The sequence below is a fragment of the Miscanthus floridulus genome, chromosome 7, assembly GCF_019320115.1.
Source record: "Miscanthus floridulus cultivar M001 chromosome 7, ASM1932011v1, whole genome shotgun sequence".
In the NCBI taxonomy this organism is placed as follows: domain Eukaryota; kingdom Viridiplantae; phylum Streptophyta; class Magnoliopsida; order Poales; family Poaceae; genus Miscanthus; species Miscanthus floridulus.
The window spans coordinates 3,930,816-3,947,751 of record NC_089586.1 but is presented as its reverse complement, the minus strand read 5'-3'; the positions used below and the strand labels follow the sequence as shown (position 1 = coordinate 3,947,751).

Sequence of the window (16,936 nt, the reverse complement as noted above, 5' to 3'; positions counted from 1 at the left end):
CCGCCTCTCCGACCGGAAGGCCTGGCCGAGGAGGAACGTCGCTCGCTTCTGACTCTGACCCGCTTCTCCGACCGAAACGCCTAGCCAACGCCATTTTCGACTCCGACCCGCGTCTCCGACCGGAGATGCACCGAACCTCTGCTTACATCCTTCTCCGACTGGCATAGTCAGAGCAGACTGGGACCAACCGACCGGGGACCCCCGCTCGATAAGGACCCAGGAAACGAGCAGAGCAAGTAGGGCAGAGCGCTCAAGTCAAACGCAATACCAAAAACCGTACCCTGTACACCTGTAGGACAGTACCAACATGACATGTCAGAAGGGTGCCCTGGAACCTTCCAGGCATGTCAGAACCCAATTAGTGTTGTGGGCGCCGACGTTTACCCTACAGTGTTGTGGGCGCCATCAATTCCTATACCAGGCGAACATGGTAAAACCCCCCACATGCCTCTGGGCATCGACAGTGTTGTGGGCACCGTCATTTGCCATACTTGACGAATGCGGTAAAAGCTCCCACATGCGTCTGGCACAAACAGTGTTATGGGCGCCTATAATCATCTTGTACCCGACGGCATGGGCAACAAGACTTAGTAGACGTACTCTCTCTCTCTCTCTCGCCTGTAAGGCCGTCCCCTTCATCTATAAAAGGGGATGCGCTCTCTCCCAATAGAGGAGGATCAATCAACAACACTCCAACGACTCTCAAGCAATTGGAACAACCAACGATCGATTCACCCTCTGCTAGCTTTAGACACTCTAAAGCTATACAGAGCACACGCTCGAATACTTAGCGCACGTAGGAGCTTCCGTCACTCTCGGCCCTTCAGTCCGGAGTCCGACCGGACCTCTTGCACCCCCATCTTTCTCCCACTCGTTTGTAACCCAACAACAAACTTCGAGCACCTGGGCTTAGGAATAAAGTCACCGATCGACTCAAACTGGACGTAGGGCACGTTGCCTGAACCAGTATAAACCCTGTGTCATTGAGTGCTAGGCCACATCCGATCACAACGTACGACAAAACTATAAATATTTACGTGTTGATCACTTTCTGCACTGACACTTCATTTTTATAGAAAAAGAGAAAAATAAAAGAAAAGGAAAAAGCCTTGAATGGGTTTGCAAAGTAAGGTTTGAAAGTTAAGTTTGAAAAAGGTCTCTAAAAGAGAGAACTTTGACCTTCAAAATTACTCCATCCGTTCCAAATTATACGACGTTTTAGCTTTTATACATACATAGCTTTTCTTTATGTACTTAGATATATACTATATCTAAATACACAATAAAAGCAACATATTTAGAAAATCCAAATCGTGTCTTATAATTTGGAACAGAGGGAGTATTTTACGAGGATTTTAAGTATAGTTCGGAGTATTTTACGAGGATTTTAAGTATAGTTCAAACGGAATTCAAAAAGGCGGCTGCGCAGAACTCCTCACCTTTGTCACCTCCTGCGCACATGAGTGACAAGAAAAAAGGACTGAAAAATAATAAATAAAATAAATAGTTGTTGCTGCTAAAGGACTGGGAAAAAAAATCTCACGTCCTCCTTCGCACATGAGACAAAAAAAAAAGACTGAAAAAAAAAATAAAATGTGGCTGCTAAATTTTAAATAAATGTCACCTCCTCATGCGCACATGAGATAAAAAAAGGACTGAAAAAATGTTAAAAAATATGGCTGCTAAAGGACTGAGGCCCCATTTAGTTCCAAAATTTTTTGGCTTTTGGCTACTGTAACATTTTCGTTTTTATTTGGTAAAAATTGTCTAATTATGGACTAATTAGGCTTAAAAGATTCGTCTCACGATTTCTCGGCTAACTGTGCAATTAATTTTTTTTTCGTCTACATTTAGTACTCCATGCATGTGCCGCAAGATTTGATGTGACGGTTACTATGCAAAAAATTTTGGTTTTTGGCTTCAACTAAACGGGGCCTGAGAAGAGAAATGTGGCTGCTAAAGGACTAAAAAAATTTAAAACTTCAACTGTGGCTGCTGAGATTCAAGCCCAGATCTTCACGGCCACAACGTGGAATTCTAACCACTGAACTACAGCCACTTTGATGTTTGATTGTTTCATACAGATTTATAACATCTATGGAAAGGGAGCTTCCTACCTTCGATGCTGAGTCCATTTCGAAATAGGAATTACACGTGAATGAATAATTGAAAACGGCTAGTAGAGGCAAGTAATCATCTAACTTACTCGCTCGTTTCCATCCATTACAGCAAACTCCTGTGTCCAGTTTCAGATTCCAGATTTAAACACCTCTTCCTCGTCTTGTCCAGTTTCAGGCCCCTTTCTCAAAGAGTTCCAGAAACTACTACTCTCTCCTCTGTTCCAAATTGTTAAGAGAAGAGGTCCAGCAATTAGTACTCTCTCCTCTGTTCCAAATTGTTAAGACGTTATGCCGTCTCAAACGTGGAATCGTCAGAACCATTCTTACTGTCCTGTTGTATTTTCGTCTCCTCCTCGCAGTACCACCCACTCGTGTTTCTGTTTCAGTTACAACTCCTGTCAAGTTTCAGATTCAGACTACAACATCAACACCTCTTCATATCATCATATGCAGCATATGCAGTTCTCGGCTTTCAGCAATTCCATAGTTATGCCCCTTTGGAATCCAGAAAATTTTCCTATAAAGTTTTCTATATAATTTCGGTGAAATTCCTACATTCTAAGGGTCCTCAAAGAGTACAGCAATTTCTGTTATTTTCGCCACGTTGTGTTGGTACAAGGCATATAGAAATATAGAATCTAGATTGGCCAACAAACTGTTTGAATTCTTCAGAAACAATCTTTACTGTACTATTTTCCCTCATCACTTCTGTTTTTTCTCAATATATCTGCCTTCCAACTTCAAGATGTACTAGCAGTAGTCTCTCTCAGCAATAAAACTGGAGGGAAAAAAGTCAACGGAGATCGAGTTGTACAGCGGATTTCATGAAACCCCACCCACTCCCGTGGATTGCGATCGCGATGCAGAAAGAGAGAGAAATCCGGGCGCCGCCATCCATCATCATCAAGCCTCCTGGACCCTGACCTTGCTCCCGCAGCAACCGGCCGAGCCGTGGCCGTTGCCATGGCCGTGGGCGTCGCCGGCGTGGCGGTCCAAGAACTCGCGGTTCTCCTTCCAGACCTCGCCGTCGTCGTACACCTCCTTCTTCCAGATGGGCACGGACGCCTTGAGCTCGTCGATGACGTAGCGGCATGCCTCCATGGCGTCGGCGCGGTGCGTGGCGGAGGCGGCCACGAACACGCTGGCCTCCCCGGCGGGCACCGGGCCCAGGCGGTGCGCCACGGCCAGCCGCCGCAGCGCGTGCCGGGACCGGGCCTCCCGCAGGATGGCGCCCAGACGGCGCCGCGCCATGGCCGCGTACGCCTCGTACCGGAGCTCCACCACGCGCCGCCCCGCGAAGTGGTCCCGCGTCGTGCCCTCGAACGTCGCGATGGCGCCCGCCGACAGGTCCCGAACGTGGTCCACGTACCGGGTGATGTCCAGCCGCCCCGAACCTTCCTCCACGATCTCGATCAGGTCCTCGTCCTCCTCGGCCGTCGCCGCCGGCGGCGTCTCCTCGGGAGGAGGAGGAGGCGGGAGATCGGCGCCCGCCATGGGAAAGCTGGGATCTTTGGACTCTTTGATTGCCTGACTTGGCACAAGAGCACGGATTGGAATTGGAGGCGGCGCGTCGGGTGGGGAGGGAGAGAGCAGCAGAGCAGATAAGGCCCTGTGCTTTGTGGGGGAAGAATAGGAAGGTCAAGGCAAGGCAGGTGGAGGAGCTGCCGGAATGACGAGACTGCCCTCCAGCTGATTACGAGTGCAGTGAGGTAGGCGAAGGCGAAGGCGCCAAGCTGCTGCCTGCCTGTCTGCCTACTCTGCCACCATCTCTGTTCTCTGAGGTAGGGGATCCGATCTCTTGGGTTGGAGATTCAAGCGACTTCCATTCAGGTTCAGGGATGAAATACAGCAAACTAAAAAAAATACAGCAAACTACCGTGGCTGCGTATTCCAAAAATCCAAATCAAGAAAACCGTACGGCGACTGAGGGAGAGGGCGCGGGGCAGTTGTGGGCTGTGCTGCTGGTGCAAACGTGGCCAGGCCCAGGTTGGAGAGGTGGAGGCGGGTGGCTGATTGTTGGGCTGGGAATGGGTCAAGGCCCATGCAGAGGAACGAAGAAGGCGCGAAGGGGGTTTGTGGGCTGCTGCCTTTTGGCCTGAAGAAAAGAATGACCGGGCTGAATATAGGAAACAAAAAGAAAAAGAAATTTTGGGCTGGGTTTTCAAATGAGATTTGGCCCATGAAAAGTGTTTACCTTTTATAAGTTTTGCAAAGTATATTTCAAATATGTTTTATTTAAACACTTGAGAGTTGAACCTTTCAAACTTTAGATTTGGAAACAAGAAGACGGCTCATGATTTGTCATAATGCAATATCTGTTGTCTTACCTTAAAGAATTGTCTCTACCTCCCTCTTTTCCAAATTATATGTAGTTTCAGTTTTGTCCTAGGTCAAAATTTTCAAACTTTTTTTTTGACCAAGTTTATAGAAATGTTGTAGATGTTGGTGCGTTTTTCTATAACATTGGTCAATGTTAAAGAAGTTTGACTTATGATAAAAGTAAAACAACCTACAATTTGAAACAGAGGGAATAAACTTTAACATTAGTAACTCATTTAGTTGTTTTACTGGTTAGGCACTTGGGGTGTATGTTTCACCTATTCAACCTTCTTTTCCGTTAAAGGACTAGTTGATGCTGGAAAAACATACGAGAACAGCTCTTCCATCAAGAATGCATGCCACTTCCTATTGTCAAAGCAGCTTATTACTGGTGTATGCCATGTCTCCATTAGAACTCAGGTAATCAATATGCCCTCTAGTTCATTAGGTCCTTCCGTTTTGGTTGCATGGTAAGGACACAGTTTAATCATTAGTTTTTTTTTGTTGAAATTGCTGCTAAGAAATCGGCATATGAGACATTTTCTTTTGATTTCGGCTAGTCATTTCTTTTGGACCTTTCTTATTCCAACCGTGCTTTTTTATAATTTCTTTTGTATTTTACATGCTCATTTTTAATACAATACTAGTAGTTCTTTAGGATAGCAAGGGCTTCTGCATTTATCATCTCTTGACTTATATTTTATTCATTGTCAAACAAAACAGGTTTATGAAAATATCAAAGGTAACCGTGCTCATGCAGTGAACACTGCTTGGGCAATACTGGCTTTAGTCTATGCTGGACAGGTATGCTTTATTAATTCTGTACTTAGTTCTTGACTAGAAAAATTCAGTTCATGATATATTCTTTTTTTTACAACAAACTATTTTCCATTTCAACAGCATCTAGCTGTTAAGACCATTACAGAGTCAATGGTTACATTCTGCAGTAGCACCGCTAAGGGGCACTGATGTACATGAGCTAAGTTGGAGCAAGTACAAGCAGCAGCAGTAGGTGTGTACATGGATTGGCATTCCTGAAACGCCTGCCTTGCAAGAGTATGTGCAGTTTGGTTTAGACTCCTGTTAATCTTGAATGTCCCTGTACTTCTGTGTTGAGTGTGGTTGACAAAGGTTTGAGTTAGATGCTTGATTCTCCAATCCGGAGGATTTGAGTAGTCAGCGGAATTGAAGAATTGAACCAGGTCCTGGTTATCGGATAGGAAGTTAGTATGCTGTAGCTGTAGCCGATCCGTAATGACCGCCGCCAGAGACATAGCTGCCGCCTCAGCCATCAGGACTGAGACTAAGCTGGACATGGCTGCTTTGATGTAGATATTTTGCGTCAGATGGATCTGGGTATTGATAATGAAGATTCCAATTCCAGCCTTCCTTGGAGTGGACGGAACCTGATCCGGCATAGTGGAGGCATCTGTGTAGCATCGAGGTCCTTCCAACAATGCTGGAAGCGAAACATTGAATCTTTGTGTTGGACTTGTCATGTATCTGTACGCCTGTGATGGTGATGATCCATTTCCTGCAGTGAAATAATTCATACCTGACCGTGTGGCATGCATTGTAGTATACATAGGCTGCAGGTTCATGTGCTCCTGGTGTGTGATTGTGTCTATTGCATCATTGCCTGCAAAAGTATAAGTAATACCTTGCCTTGAATTGCTCAGCCTGCTGTGGTGTTGCAGCAATGGAGTGGTCGCCATGGTGGCTGTGTCACCATCAGTTTGTTCCCTGTTGGATTGGGACCTAGCTTGCTGGGGCTGTTCGTCTGGTACACCTGTGTCTGAATTGATTGTGGTGATATAAGCAGCAACTGCATGGTGTATCTGCCATGCGGTCCAATTCTTTTTTGCAAATCGTTTATCGTTTCTCGCTTTCCAAATATACCACAAAGTTATAAGTATTTTTTGCATGAAAGAGTTTTCTATTGAGTCAGTAATAATAGTGGAGAGAATAAGCTGGACACCATCATCCTCTTGTGGCAAAGAATCTGTGCGAAGAGGAGGTTGAGTTGAGAACCATACAGCACGAGCGAAGTCGCAATGGAAGAACAGATGGGCATCATTTTCGACTAGTCCACAGGTACTGCAGTGTTTATCAATGCGAGGTGTATATCTGCCAGCTCTATCTCCCGTCGCCAGTGCCCGTCTTATGAGCCTCCAAGTAAACGTTTTGATGAGTGGCGGTAGTTCCCTGAGCTTCCACATTCTCTGTAGAATTTTATCTACCTGTGGTGTAATGCTCCTGGAACCTTGCTGGGGCAGCTGTACCTGCAGTTGTGTACTTAAGTGCCTGTAAATATTCTTAGTTGTGCAATCACCTCTTTTTACCGGAGTCCATCGGAGAGTGTCAGCCTGGTGGCTGTGTACCGTCTTCACCTGCGATATAATCTACACACCAGTCTGGTCAAAAATATTAGAAGATCCATGTTCCAAGAGTGAGTGTTCGGAGTCCAAAGATCCGACACCACACTTGGCAGTGGAGACTGAGTAACCGGTAATATTAGATGATCGTGAATATTTTCCCATGCATATTGGACACCAAGGTGTGGACCAAATAGAACTATTGCCAGCATGAATCTGATAGATGGTGTTATTAGCCAAGTCCTTCTTTACCTGTAGGATCGATGCCCAGAAGACAGACCGAGGACCATCAGCTTTTGCAGTCCAGAAAGACTTACCTGGAAAATATTTTGCCTTGAGGATACTGGTGAGGAAACTGTTTTTGTTCGTGACAATGTTCCAGGTAGCATGGGTGATGAGGCTTTTATTAACTGTATAGAGATCTCTGATTCCAAGACCACCGTTGTCCTTCGGCTAGCAGATGTCTTCCCAGGAACGAAACGCAATAGGGTTGGAGGGGTTGTCATCCTGAATGCCAGCCCACTAGAATCTTCGAATGATCGCGTTGATTTTCTCCACAAAAGTCTCGGAGAAGAGAACTGTGGACATGTAGTAAACAGGAATAGAGGCAAGAACATATTTGATATAAGTAAGTCTTCCTGCATGGTTGAGTTTATTAGCCTTAACAATAGTAAGCTTGGCCCTAAATTTATTAACGATGAACTCATAGGCTTTATTTCTATCACTGTGATTGAAAATCATGGGATGACCAAGGTGCATAGTATTAGGTAAAAGATCAGAAACAGGAAAGATATGTTTGATGTGGCTTTTGGTTTGATCATCAACATTTTTGCTGAAAAGAATAGAAGACTTCTGAAAGTTAGGGACCCGGCCCGAGAGCAGCGAAAATTGATCAAAAATAGATTTGATGGTAGCAGCTTCGTCCACAGAGGCATGACCACAAAGGATCAAATCATCAGCAAAAAGAAGAGAGTGGATGGGCGGGCAACCGGGACCCAGAGAAATACCTGAGAGGTTTCTGTTCTGGAGTTCAACCTGCAGACGAGTAGATAGTTCATTAATAGCAATGACAAAAAGGTATGGTGACAGAGGGCATCCTTGGCGGATTCCTCGTTGAGATCGAAAAGCGGCAGACGGTTCACCATTAACCAAGGCCTTGATTAGTTGGTGATTTTTTTTGGAAAATGGTACTGTAGCACTTTCGTTGTTATTTGACAATTAGTGTCCAATCATAGTCTAATTCGGCTTAAAAGATTCGTCTCGTAAATTTCGTCTAAACTGTGTAATTAGTTTTATTTTTTATTTATATTTAATGCTTCATGCATGCGTCCAAAGATTCGATGTGACGGAGAATCTTGAAAAATTTTGCAAAATTTTGGGAACTAAACACTACCCAAGACAGAAAACGTCGGCGTAGAGATGCAGGCATGGATAAGGCGAATGAAATTATCTTTGTACCCCTGACAACGAAGAGCGGCTTCAATAAAATCCCATTCAAGATGATCAAAGGCTTTGGCAAGGTCTAATTTAAGGATGAAAGGATTACAACTTTTTAAATTGAAAGAGTGAATAATTTCCTGGATGATTATAATATTAGAATAAATATGCCTATTTTTAATAAAAGCAGCTTGAGCCAAGTTGATGGAATGAGGAAGATGAGGTTTAAGTCTATCGGCTAAAGATTTTGCTATGATTTTATAAATTACATTACAGAGACTAATGGACCTAAAATCCTGAGGAATAATCGGATGGACTTTTTTAGGAATTAGGGCGATATAAGTTTGGTTGAGCTGATCAAGAAGATGAGCAAAAGAGTAGAAGTGAGTTATCAGGTTGTGAACGTCCTGCTGAATCCATGGCCACGCCATCTTGTAAAAAGTCGCATTTAGTCCATCTGGGCCCAGAGTGGCATTGTTTCTCATCTGTTTAACAATAGAATGCAATTCCTGTAAATCTGGAATCAAGTTAGCGTATGGATCTGTTGACGGCAAATGCATTGTATTCTCTGCAATAGTTCCTGTATTGTCTTCCGGAATAGGAGATGGCTGAAGATGGGTTTGCTGAAGGTTCCTGTGCAAGTGCTGGGTAGTAAAAATTCTTTGGAAGTAATCAGTAAGGGTTTGGGCTAGCTGGTCAGGGGTAGTGGAGTGGGAGTCATCAGGGTTCTGGAGGTGGGTAATCCTGTTCCGCCTATTTCTTTTGATGATAGAGTGGTGAAAGAAAGTTGTGTTCCGATTACCTTTGACAGCCCACTGTTTTTTTGCTCGCTGGATGTGGTAGGTTTCATCCTTTTCAAGGATGCATTGGTGTTGCTGAGCTAGGTGATTTTGAAGGGATTGATCTTGTTGGTTGGGAGGCTTGGATTGCTGTTGAAGCAACTGATCTTCAATAGCAGCCAGTTGGTCAAAGATTTAGGGTTTGGTTTTGCGCCACCTGCACAGATCAGTGACAAGGAATCTAGTTTTTTGAGTGAAAGATCTAGAGGCAGAGCGCTCCCAACTTTTCTGAGCAACCGTGTGGTAATCCTGTTCCATAATCCACCAATTTTTGAAACGAAAAGGTTTGTTGGTTCGAAATCTTTTGGAATTAAGAACCGCAAGAATAGGAGCGTGGTCGCTGCGAAGCATCGGCAGGTGATAGATCGTCGTATTTGGAAACGCCATACACCATTCTGCATTGCCTAAACAGCGATCAAGCCTTTCATACGTCGGGTTAGTGCTGAAACGTTTATTAGTCCAAGTATAAGCCGGTCCACTATAGCCCAAATCAATGAAACCGCATTGTTTAACATGAGCACCGAAAAACGTTAATACGTCTAACATCAGGCCTTCTAGGACCTAACTTTTCATTAGCATGCACGATGTTGTTCATATCCCCCATACAAAACATAGGCAAGTTGCGATTATTTACTACAAAATTTTGCACTTGACTCCAGATATTATCAGTGGCACGGTGATGGGGGTCACCATAGATGCATATAAGACCGAATTGCTTCATGCTTTGTTTATTTATGCACATAGACATGATATAGTGGTGACAGTGGTCTACAACAGTTAGGTCTACATCATCGTTCCAAATAAGCCAAAGGCCACCGGACTGGCCTTGGGCTGGAACTACAAACACATCAAAGTAGTTAAAACGATTGACAAGAGCAGTTCGTTTAATGGTGGAGTTTCTGGTTTCAGAGATGAAACATACCTGCGCATTGGTTGAAGTTAATTAGTAGCCGGGCGAGATGTGTCATTTTCGAACTACGAAGGCTCCCGCCCGAGCCTCGGTAGTTCCAGGCCAGCAGTGAAAGAGTAGAATTAGGGAATACTCAATGATTACTATGTTGGATTAGCGTTTACATATATAGGCATTGTGGGAGGCTAGGCAGGCCCACACGCCATATTACATTCCAACACCCCCGTAGTCTAAACTGGGAGCACCGCGAACATTGAGACTGAACCTAAACTCCGTGAACACGGATGTCGGCAAACCCTTGGTGAAGATGTCGGCGTACTGGGACGAAGTGGGAACATGCAGGACGCAGACTTCACCGAGGGCGACTCGTTCTCTAACGAAGTGCAGGTCGATCTCAATATGCTTGGTTCGCTGATGCTGAACCGAGTTGGTGGAGAGGTAAACGGCGCTGATATTATCGCAGTAGACCACTGTAGCACGACGGAGTGGGCAACGAAGCTCTGTCAGAAGTTGGCGCAACCAGCAGGCTTCGGCGACTCCATTCGCGACTGCTCGATACTCCGCCTCTGCACTGGACCGACAAAGGTACTGGAGTGGTAGACGTAGCCGTCACGTGGAGATTAAGGCGATCCACGGGTTGCCGAAAATCGTCCTTGCCACGGGTGCGCATGTTGTGCACATTAGTGACAGGAACGATCACCTCCGTGGTGGTGGTGGTGGTGCGGCTGGTGGTACAGCCGGCGCCGCTGGCAACAACCTGGGACGCTGAGTCCGCAGAGGCAGCAGCACCAGCCGGACCGTTGGTAGGCGCGCCGGCTGAGGGGTTAGCGGTAGCACCAAACATCTGGGGCGCTAAGTCCGTAGGGGCAGCAGCACTAGCCGGACCGGTGGTAGGGGTGCCAGGGGTCCCAGGTGCGGCATCCATGCCACCAGGGAGACGAGTACCTGCAGGCACAGCTCTTGGCCACATAGGCGAAGAGGAATCATCAACATCATCCAAAAACGCAAGTGTGTTTGGGTCCTGGGGGGTGGTGGACATCTCGGAGAACGGAAACAAAGTCTCGTCGAATACAACGTGACGGGAGACAATGATCCGATTGGAATAAAGATCGAGACATCGATATCCTTTGTGATCGGATGAGTACCTGAGGAAAACACACAAGGAGGAACGAGGTGATAATTTATGTGGAGCTGTGGACGAGAGGTTGGGATAGCAGGCACAGCCGAAAACTCAAAGGTGAGTGTAGGAAGGCTGTGTGCCGTAAAGAGCGAAGAAAGGGGTGCGGCCGGCTAGGGTTTTGGTGGGGTGACGATTGAGAAGGTAGGTGGCAGTGTGGAGTGAGTCAGCCCAATAAACGGGAGGAAGGCTGGCCTGAAACAGAAGGGATCGCACGATGTTGTTCACGGTGCGAAGGGTGCGCTCGGCACGTCCGTTCTGCTGAGAGGTGTATGGGCACGACATCCGAAAGACAACTCCATGAGTGAGGAAGAACGTGCAGGCCGAAGAGTGGTCAAACTCACGGCCGTTGTCGCACTGAACTGCCTTGATGGTGGAGTCGAACTACGTGCGCACATATGAGAAAAAGTTAGAAAGGACACTGAAAGTATCGGACTTGAGGCGTAATGGGAACGTCCAAGTGTAATGAGTGTAGACATCAAGAATGACTAAATAATATTTATAGCCCGACATATTAACAACTGGAGAAGTCCAAAGATCACAATGTATTAAATCAAACGGATGTGCAGCGCGAGAGTGTGACACACTAAAAGGTAGGCGCACATGGCGACCTAGCTGACAGGCATGACAAACATGATCAATATGGCGCTTATTACATGAAATAGCATTGGAACTAATAAGTGTGGAAAGAGCCTCATGTCCGAGATGACCAAGGCGACGATGCCAGAGGGTGTTGGATGACGCGGTGGCAGCGAGGGCAGTGGGGGTGCTGGATGGTGCTGGGAAGAACGGGTAGAGGTCACCCGTGCTATTGCACCTGGCGATCACGCTCCGTGTCTAAAGGTCCTTCATAGAGAGGCCAAACGGGTCAAACTCAATGGAACAGTTATTATCAGTGGTGAAACGACGTACGTAAATCAAATTCTTAATAATGTTTGGTGACACTAAAACATTAGAAAGAACAAGAGGACATCGTGTGGTGGAGAATGAGTGTGACCCAATAGATGTAACGGGAAGCGAAGCTCTGTTACCAACAATGATAGATGAAGGACTAGATGACGAAGGATGGTGAAAGGTAGAAAGAATACCAGCGTTGTTGACCATATGGGCACCGACGCCGGAGTCAACGTACCACTCGGCCGAGGAAGGGGGCGTAAGCGTCATGGTGTTGAAGTTGCTAACAAGGGCGGACGGGTCCCAGGACGCGCCCTGCATGGGCGTCCACTGCTGCTGCTGCTGTGGTGGCGATGGTCCTCCGTACCCGAACCCTGGAGGAGGTCCGAGGGTGTACGGCTGCTGAACGTACGGTTGCTGCATGTACTGCTGTTGTGGCTGAGGAACAGCAGTGAAGGCAGCTGGCGGAGGTCGAAATGGCGTCCCCGGACCGCCTAGCGAACATGGCCAGAGCTGCACGGTGCCCATCCATGGGTTGTAGAACGGTGCCGGGGAGCGATAGCCGCCCCTAGTGTTGGAGAACTGCTGCTGCTGGTTGCGGCCGCGGCCACCGCGGCGTCGGCCAGTGCGGCCAGCGTGCCCGCCCTAGCCGCCTTGGCTCTGGCTGCCCTAGGCGCCTTGGTCGTGGCCGGCATGGCCCTGGCCCTGGCCTATGTAGGAGCGCCCAGCAGGAGGGCGCGGGGCAGTGATGAGTGCAGTTGTCGTGGAGGATGGTGGCGGGTCCGATGCCCCGGCGGCTTCGCTTGCATCAACGTCGTCGATGTCGATCTCCTCGAGCAGGAGGAGCGTGCGAGCCTCCTCGGAGGTGGGGAAGGGTTGCCGCATCTTGAGGTTGGAAACCATTGGTCGAAACTTGCCATTGAGCCCGCGAAGAAGAGTCAGGACCAAAGTCCGATCCCCGATCGGATCGCCGAAGTCGTTGAGGGTTGCCGCCATCGTTTCAAGACGGCGACAGAAGTCGGTGATGGAGGCCGACCCCTGTTTCGCCGTGTGGAACTCCGCCGAGAGCAGGGCGCGCGATTCACGTTGGCCGAGGAACTCGTTCTCGAGGTAGATCCACGTGCCGCGCGTGTTCGGCTTGTGGTTCATCGTCGACTGCTAGAGGTCGGCGTGGATGGTGCAGTAGATCCAAGTGAGCACGGTGCAGTTCATCTGCACCCACGCCGGCCGATCGGCGTTGACGACGTCGGAGAGGACGTGGTCCGTTAGGGCATACTTGCCCAGGACAACGAGGAACATGGACCGCCACTGGTTATAGTTGTCGGCGGCGCGATCCAAGACCAGGGGCACGAGCACCTTGATGTTGAGGACGGCGATGGCGGCAGCGTGGACGGCGACGTACTTGGCTTCGTACGTGTCGAGGGCCGCAACGCGATCGACCTCTGCCTTGCGGGCGCGCTCCTCGCAAGCCTGGCGTGCGTCGTCTGTTTCCGCCATGCAGGAGTGAGTTCACGCGCAGAACGAGACAACGACGTCGGCGCGGCTTCGCGAGTCAACGACGGCTTCTCGAGTCGGCGACAGCGACGTCGGGCTTTCTCGAGTCGGCGACAACGACGTCGGGCTTCGCGAGTCAGGGGCGGATCGCGCGTAGACGACGCGGCGGATCGCGCGTACACGACAACGACGTCGGTGGATCGCGCGTAGACGTAGACGACGACATCGACGTCGGTGGATCGCGCGTAGACGTAGACGACAGCGACGTTGGCGTGCGGATCGCGCGTAGATGACATCGACGGGACGGGCTCTGCGATGGCGGACCGACGAGTGGGACGGGCTCTGCGACGGCGGACCGGTGAGCGGGACGAGCCGCTCTGCGATGGCGGACCGGTGAGCGGGATGAGCTCTGTGATCGATCGGCTGGCGAACGGCGGCGCGATTAGGGTTTGCGGAAGCAAGAAACGAATCGTCTCTGATACCATGAAAGCGTAGAATTAGGGAATACTCAATGATTACTATGTTGGATCCGCGTTTATATATATAGGCATTGTGGGAGGCTAGGCAGGCCCATACGCTATATTACATTCCAACAAGTAGACTCATGCCCCCCTTGGCGCCTTGAAGGCTGGTGCCGGAGCCTGAGTAGCAGCGTCGTGGTGGTCCTGTAGAATAGTGGTTGCCTCTTGTGTACTCTATGGCTTTTGGGGAACTTTGCTTTGGCCTTGACTGTCCTTAACCTGGTATTGTGCTGCACGCCTGCACTACCTTCCTTAGCTGCATTGGTCTGGTGTTGCTGCTGCAAATCGATGAGTTTGTGCATTATCCATGTTGTCGAGATTGGATCCTTGGAGCAGAGCAGCAGGTTTGGAGTTGGGCGTCTAGACTGTGGAGTTGGAGGCTGGAGCCCTGGACTACTGGACCGCTAGAGCAGAGGCCGCGCAGCACCTGCCGCCGCACCTGCAGCACCCGTCAGCCATCGCACCAGCAGGGCCGCAGCACCCGTTGGCCATCTCACCCGCAGGGCCGCCACACCCGCCGGTCGTCGCAAGCGTCGCAGTCGCACCCGCCTCGCCGCGCCGCCAAAGCCACCTTCAACGCCACGACTTCTCCTGCTAGATCGAAACCAGAGATAAACAGGAACATCCTGGGCATGAAGGGCCGCGAGATGCCGTTGTGAGACTTCCAGTCGACGACGTTGACTCTGGTGGCCCCCATCGTGATGAGCACCTGGCCTATCTTCAACGACGGGATCGGCACCTCCACATGCTGCTCGCACTGTCGAAGGCACCCGCAACAGCATCCTCTGCTCGCGCCTCCGCAGCTCATTGATGGCTTCACAGCTCTGCTTCCATGCGTTCCGAAGTTCGATTCTGACATGCTGTAGCTTGATCTCTGTTGCTGTCCCCTGGGGATCCGCAACTTTCGTGAGCAAACTGTGGCACGTGTCCACTGCATCTTTTGTTGGCGATGAAAGCTTTTGGCAGCACGTGATGAGAGCTGCAAAAGCCTGTTCGTTTGGCCTATGACTTGTCGTAAATGATTATAAATTTTTAGTTGGAATAGTATTTTTCTCTCACACAAACCAGCCAGCAGTACTTCTTCACGAATCAGCAACGATACGAACCAGCCAACCGACCAGGCTAAGCTTGCAGAGACCTCGGAAGGTCCGCATCAGGGAGAATCAGAGTGTTGTTCGATGTGTTTGTCTGGAGTGGTGGAGGTGGATCAGGAGGTGAGGGTATGATTGGAGGATCTGGTGGCTTGGGAACAATGGGTGGCGGGTGGATCTGACGTTTTCTATGTCGATGAGAGGAAATAGGAAATGAGCGAAAGAGGCAAGAATATAAGACGTGCGTTAACCTTGTGCTTTATTATCCGCAAAAGTTTAAGCCCTTTGATGCCATCCGCACGAGCAACATTCCGCTGCCTGACGCGGCAGATGGTTTTTGAGCCACAAACCACGGAAGGACCCGGGCAACAAGCCAACAACAGCTAATCAGCCACAAACCACGGAAGGTCCCGGGCAATAATCTGTCACTTTGCTGTTAAGTCACTCCTCCGTGCAGGATATAAGTTAAGTTCGGACTACAAAACTGAACGGTGCAGTTAAATCCAAAGATATGCCAAAGTGAAAAATGAGGTTTGGACTACAAAACTTAACGGTGCAGTTAAATCCAAAGATATGCCATTGGAGCAATAAATTTAAATAGCACAGTGCATTCTAGTAGTTGTTACAGTTTGATTTGACAACCATGCCCAACAGCAGTAGGCATGTACTCCGAAACGAGTACTGTGCTTAACCTAGACGCCCATATTAGTGAGCAAAGTGTTCCAGCCAAAAGAAACTTCATCCATGGAGCTGCCCACCATCATCGTTTCTAGTTATTAGCCACTAGATCAAGCCACATCTGCAGTAGAAAAGAAATATCATGAATCAGTTAATCAAGTACTACACATGAAAACAAAATAGGTGCCAGAACCATCATGATAACCTAAGATTAACATGTACAATTTATTCCTGAGTGATTGGCATGTTTACCACCAATGAGTCTAAAATTTTTAACACTGGCACAAGGCTTACCATTAAATGATATGAATAAAGTCGAATTTGATTAACAGAAGGACACAAGCGGCATTATAAATACTAAGTGAAAAAAAATGAATCCATGCTATCCTTGCGAAATGGCCAACCCATCGGCTCATCCCATGTCGAGCTAACCTGCTCAGCATTTTGTATGATCATGTGAAGACAATTAGAACTAAATGAATAAATCCTATGTTACAAACAGAAGGGCATAACGGCATTTAATAACTGGACTGCCCCACCAAGACATGGAGCAGCCAAAAGAAATCCAACAGCAGCACCATTCTGATCACCCATTCCACTAACCTTGGAAGAAGGAAAGGAAGACTCTTTCAGTATGCTGAGCATAACGTCCAAGGTTCTGGCGCGAATCAACGGCATTCCTCAGGCTCGTGCCGTGTGAAAAAACTGAAGGTGATAAGCTCGTCCTCTTTTTTTATCCAATCACACATCAATTTGCACTCTTTTGTGATGCCCTTTAATTGAAGCCATTGGTGCAGTAAGTGCCGGTAAGTATTAAACATAGAAGATATGGAGGATGCTAGTTAAACCTAAGAGTGTTTTGGCAGAGGTGGCGTGATGCCGGCAGGCACTTACCACCATGGAGGCGCGGCATCAATGGCACGGGATCCTTGTAGGTGCATAAGGCTCAAGGCGCACATGCGGATCATGCTGCTCTGCTGGATGATGCCATCAGTAGGCTCAGCACGATGCTTTAGAAGCTCACATATCAGGTCAGCCTCCTTGCTAATACACTTTAAACCAAAGTTTTGCATTAGTCAAA

The 16,936-nt window shown here is 48.2% G+C and overlaps 2 protein-coding genes and 1 pseudogene across 2 annotated transcripts; all 3 read right to left on the bottom strand.

Annotated features, from left to right (window-relative positions):
* Nucleotides 1-2,879: 2,879 nt before the first annotated feature.
* Nucleotides 2,880-3,860, bottom strand: LOC136462377 (molybdopterin synthase catalytic subunit-like). Its single transcript, XM_066461483.1, has one exon. It carries the CDS (start codon nucleotides 3,612-3,614, stop codon nucleotides 3,024-3,026), a length of 591 nt encoding a protein of 196 aa, XP_066317580.1. The 5' UTR covers nucleotides 3,615-3,860; the 3' UTR covers nucleotides 2,880-3,023.
* Nucleotides 3,861-5,310: 1,450 nt separating this feature from the next.
* On the bottom strand, nucleotides 5,311-12,599 carry LOC136464962 (uncharacterized; annotated as a pseudogene).
* A 141-nt stretch (nucleotides 12,600-12,740) lies between these two features.
* LOC136464961 (uncharacterized) lies at nucleotides 12,741-13,220 on the bottom strand. The gene has a single exon (XM_066463886.1). The coding sequence runs from the start codon at nucleotides 13,218-13,220 to the stop codon at nucleotides 12,741-12,743; it is 480 nt and encodes a 159-aa protein (XP_066319983.1).
* Nucleotides 13,221-16,936: the final 3,716 nt, after the last annotated feature.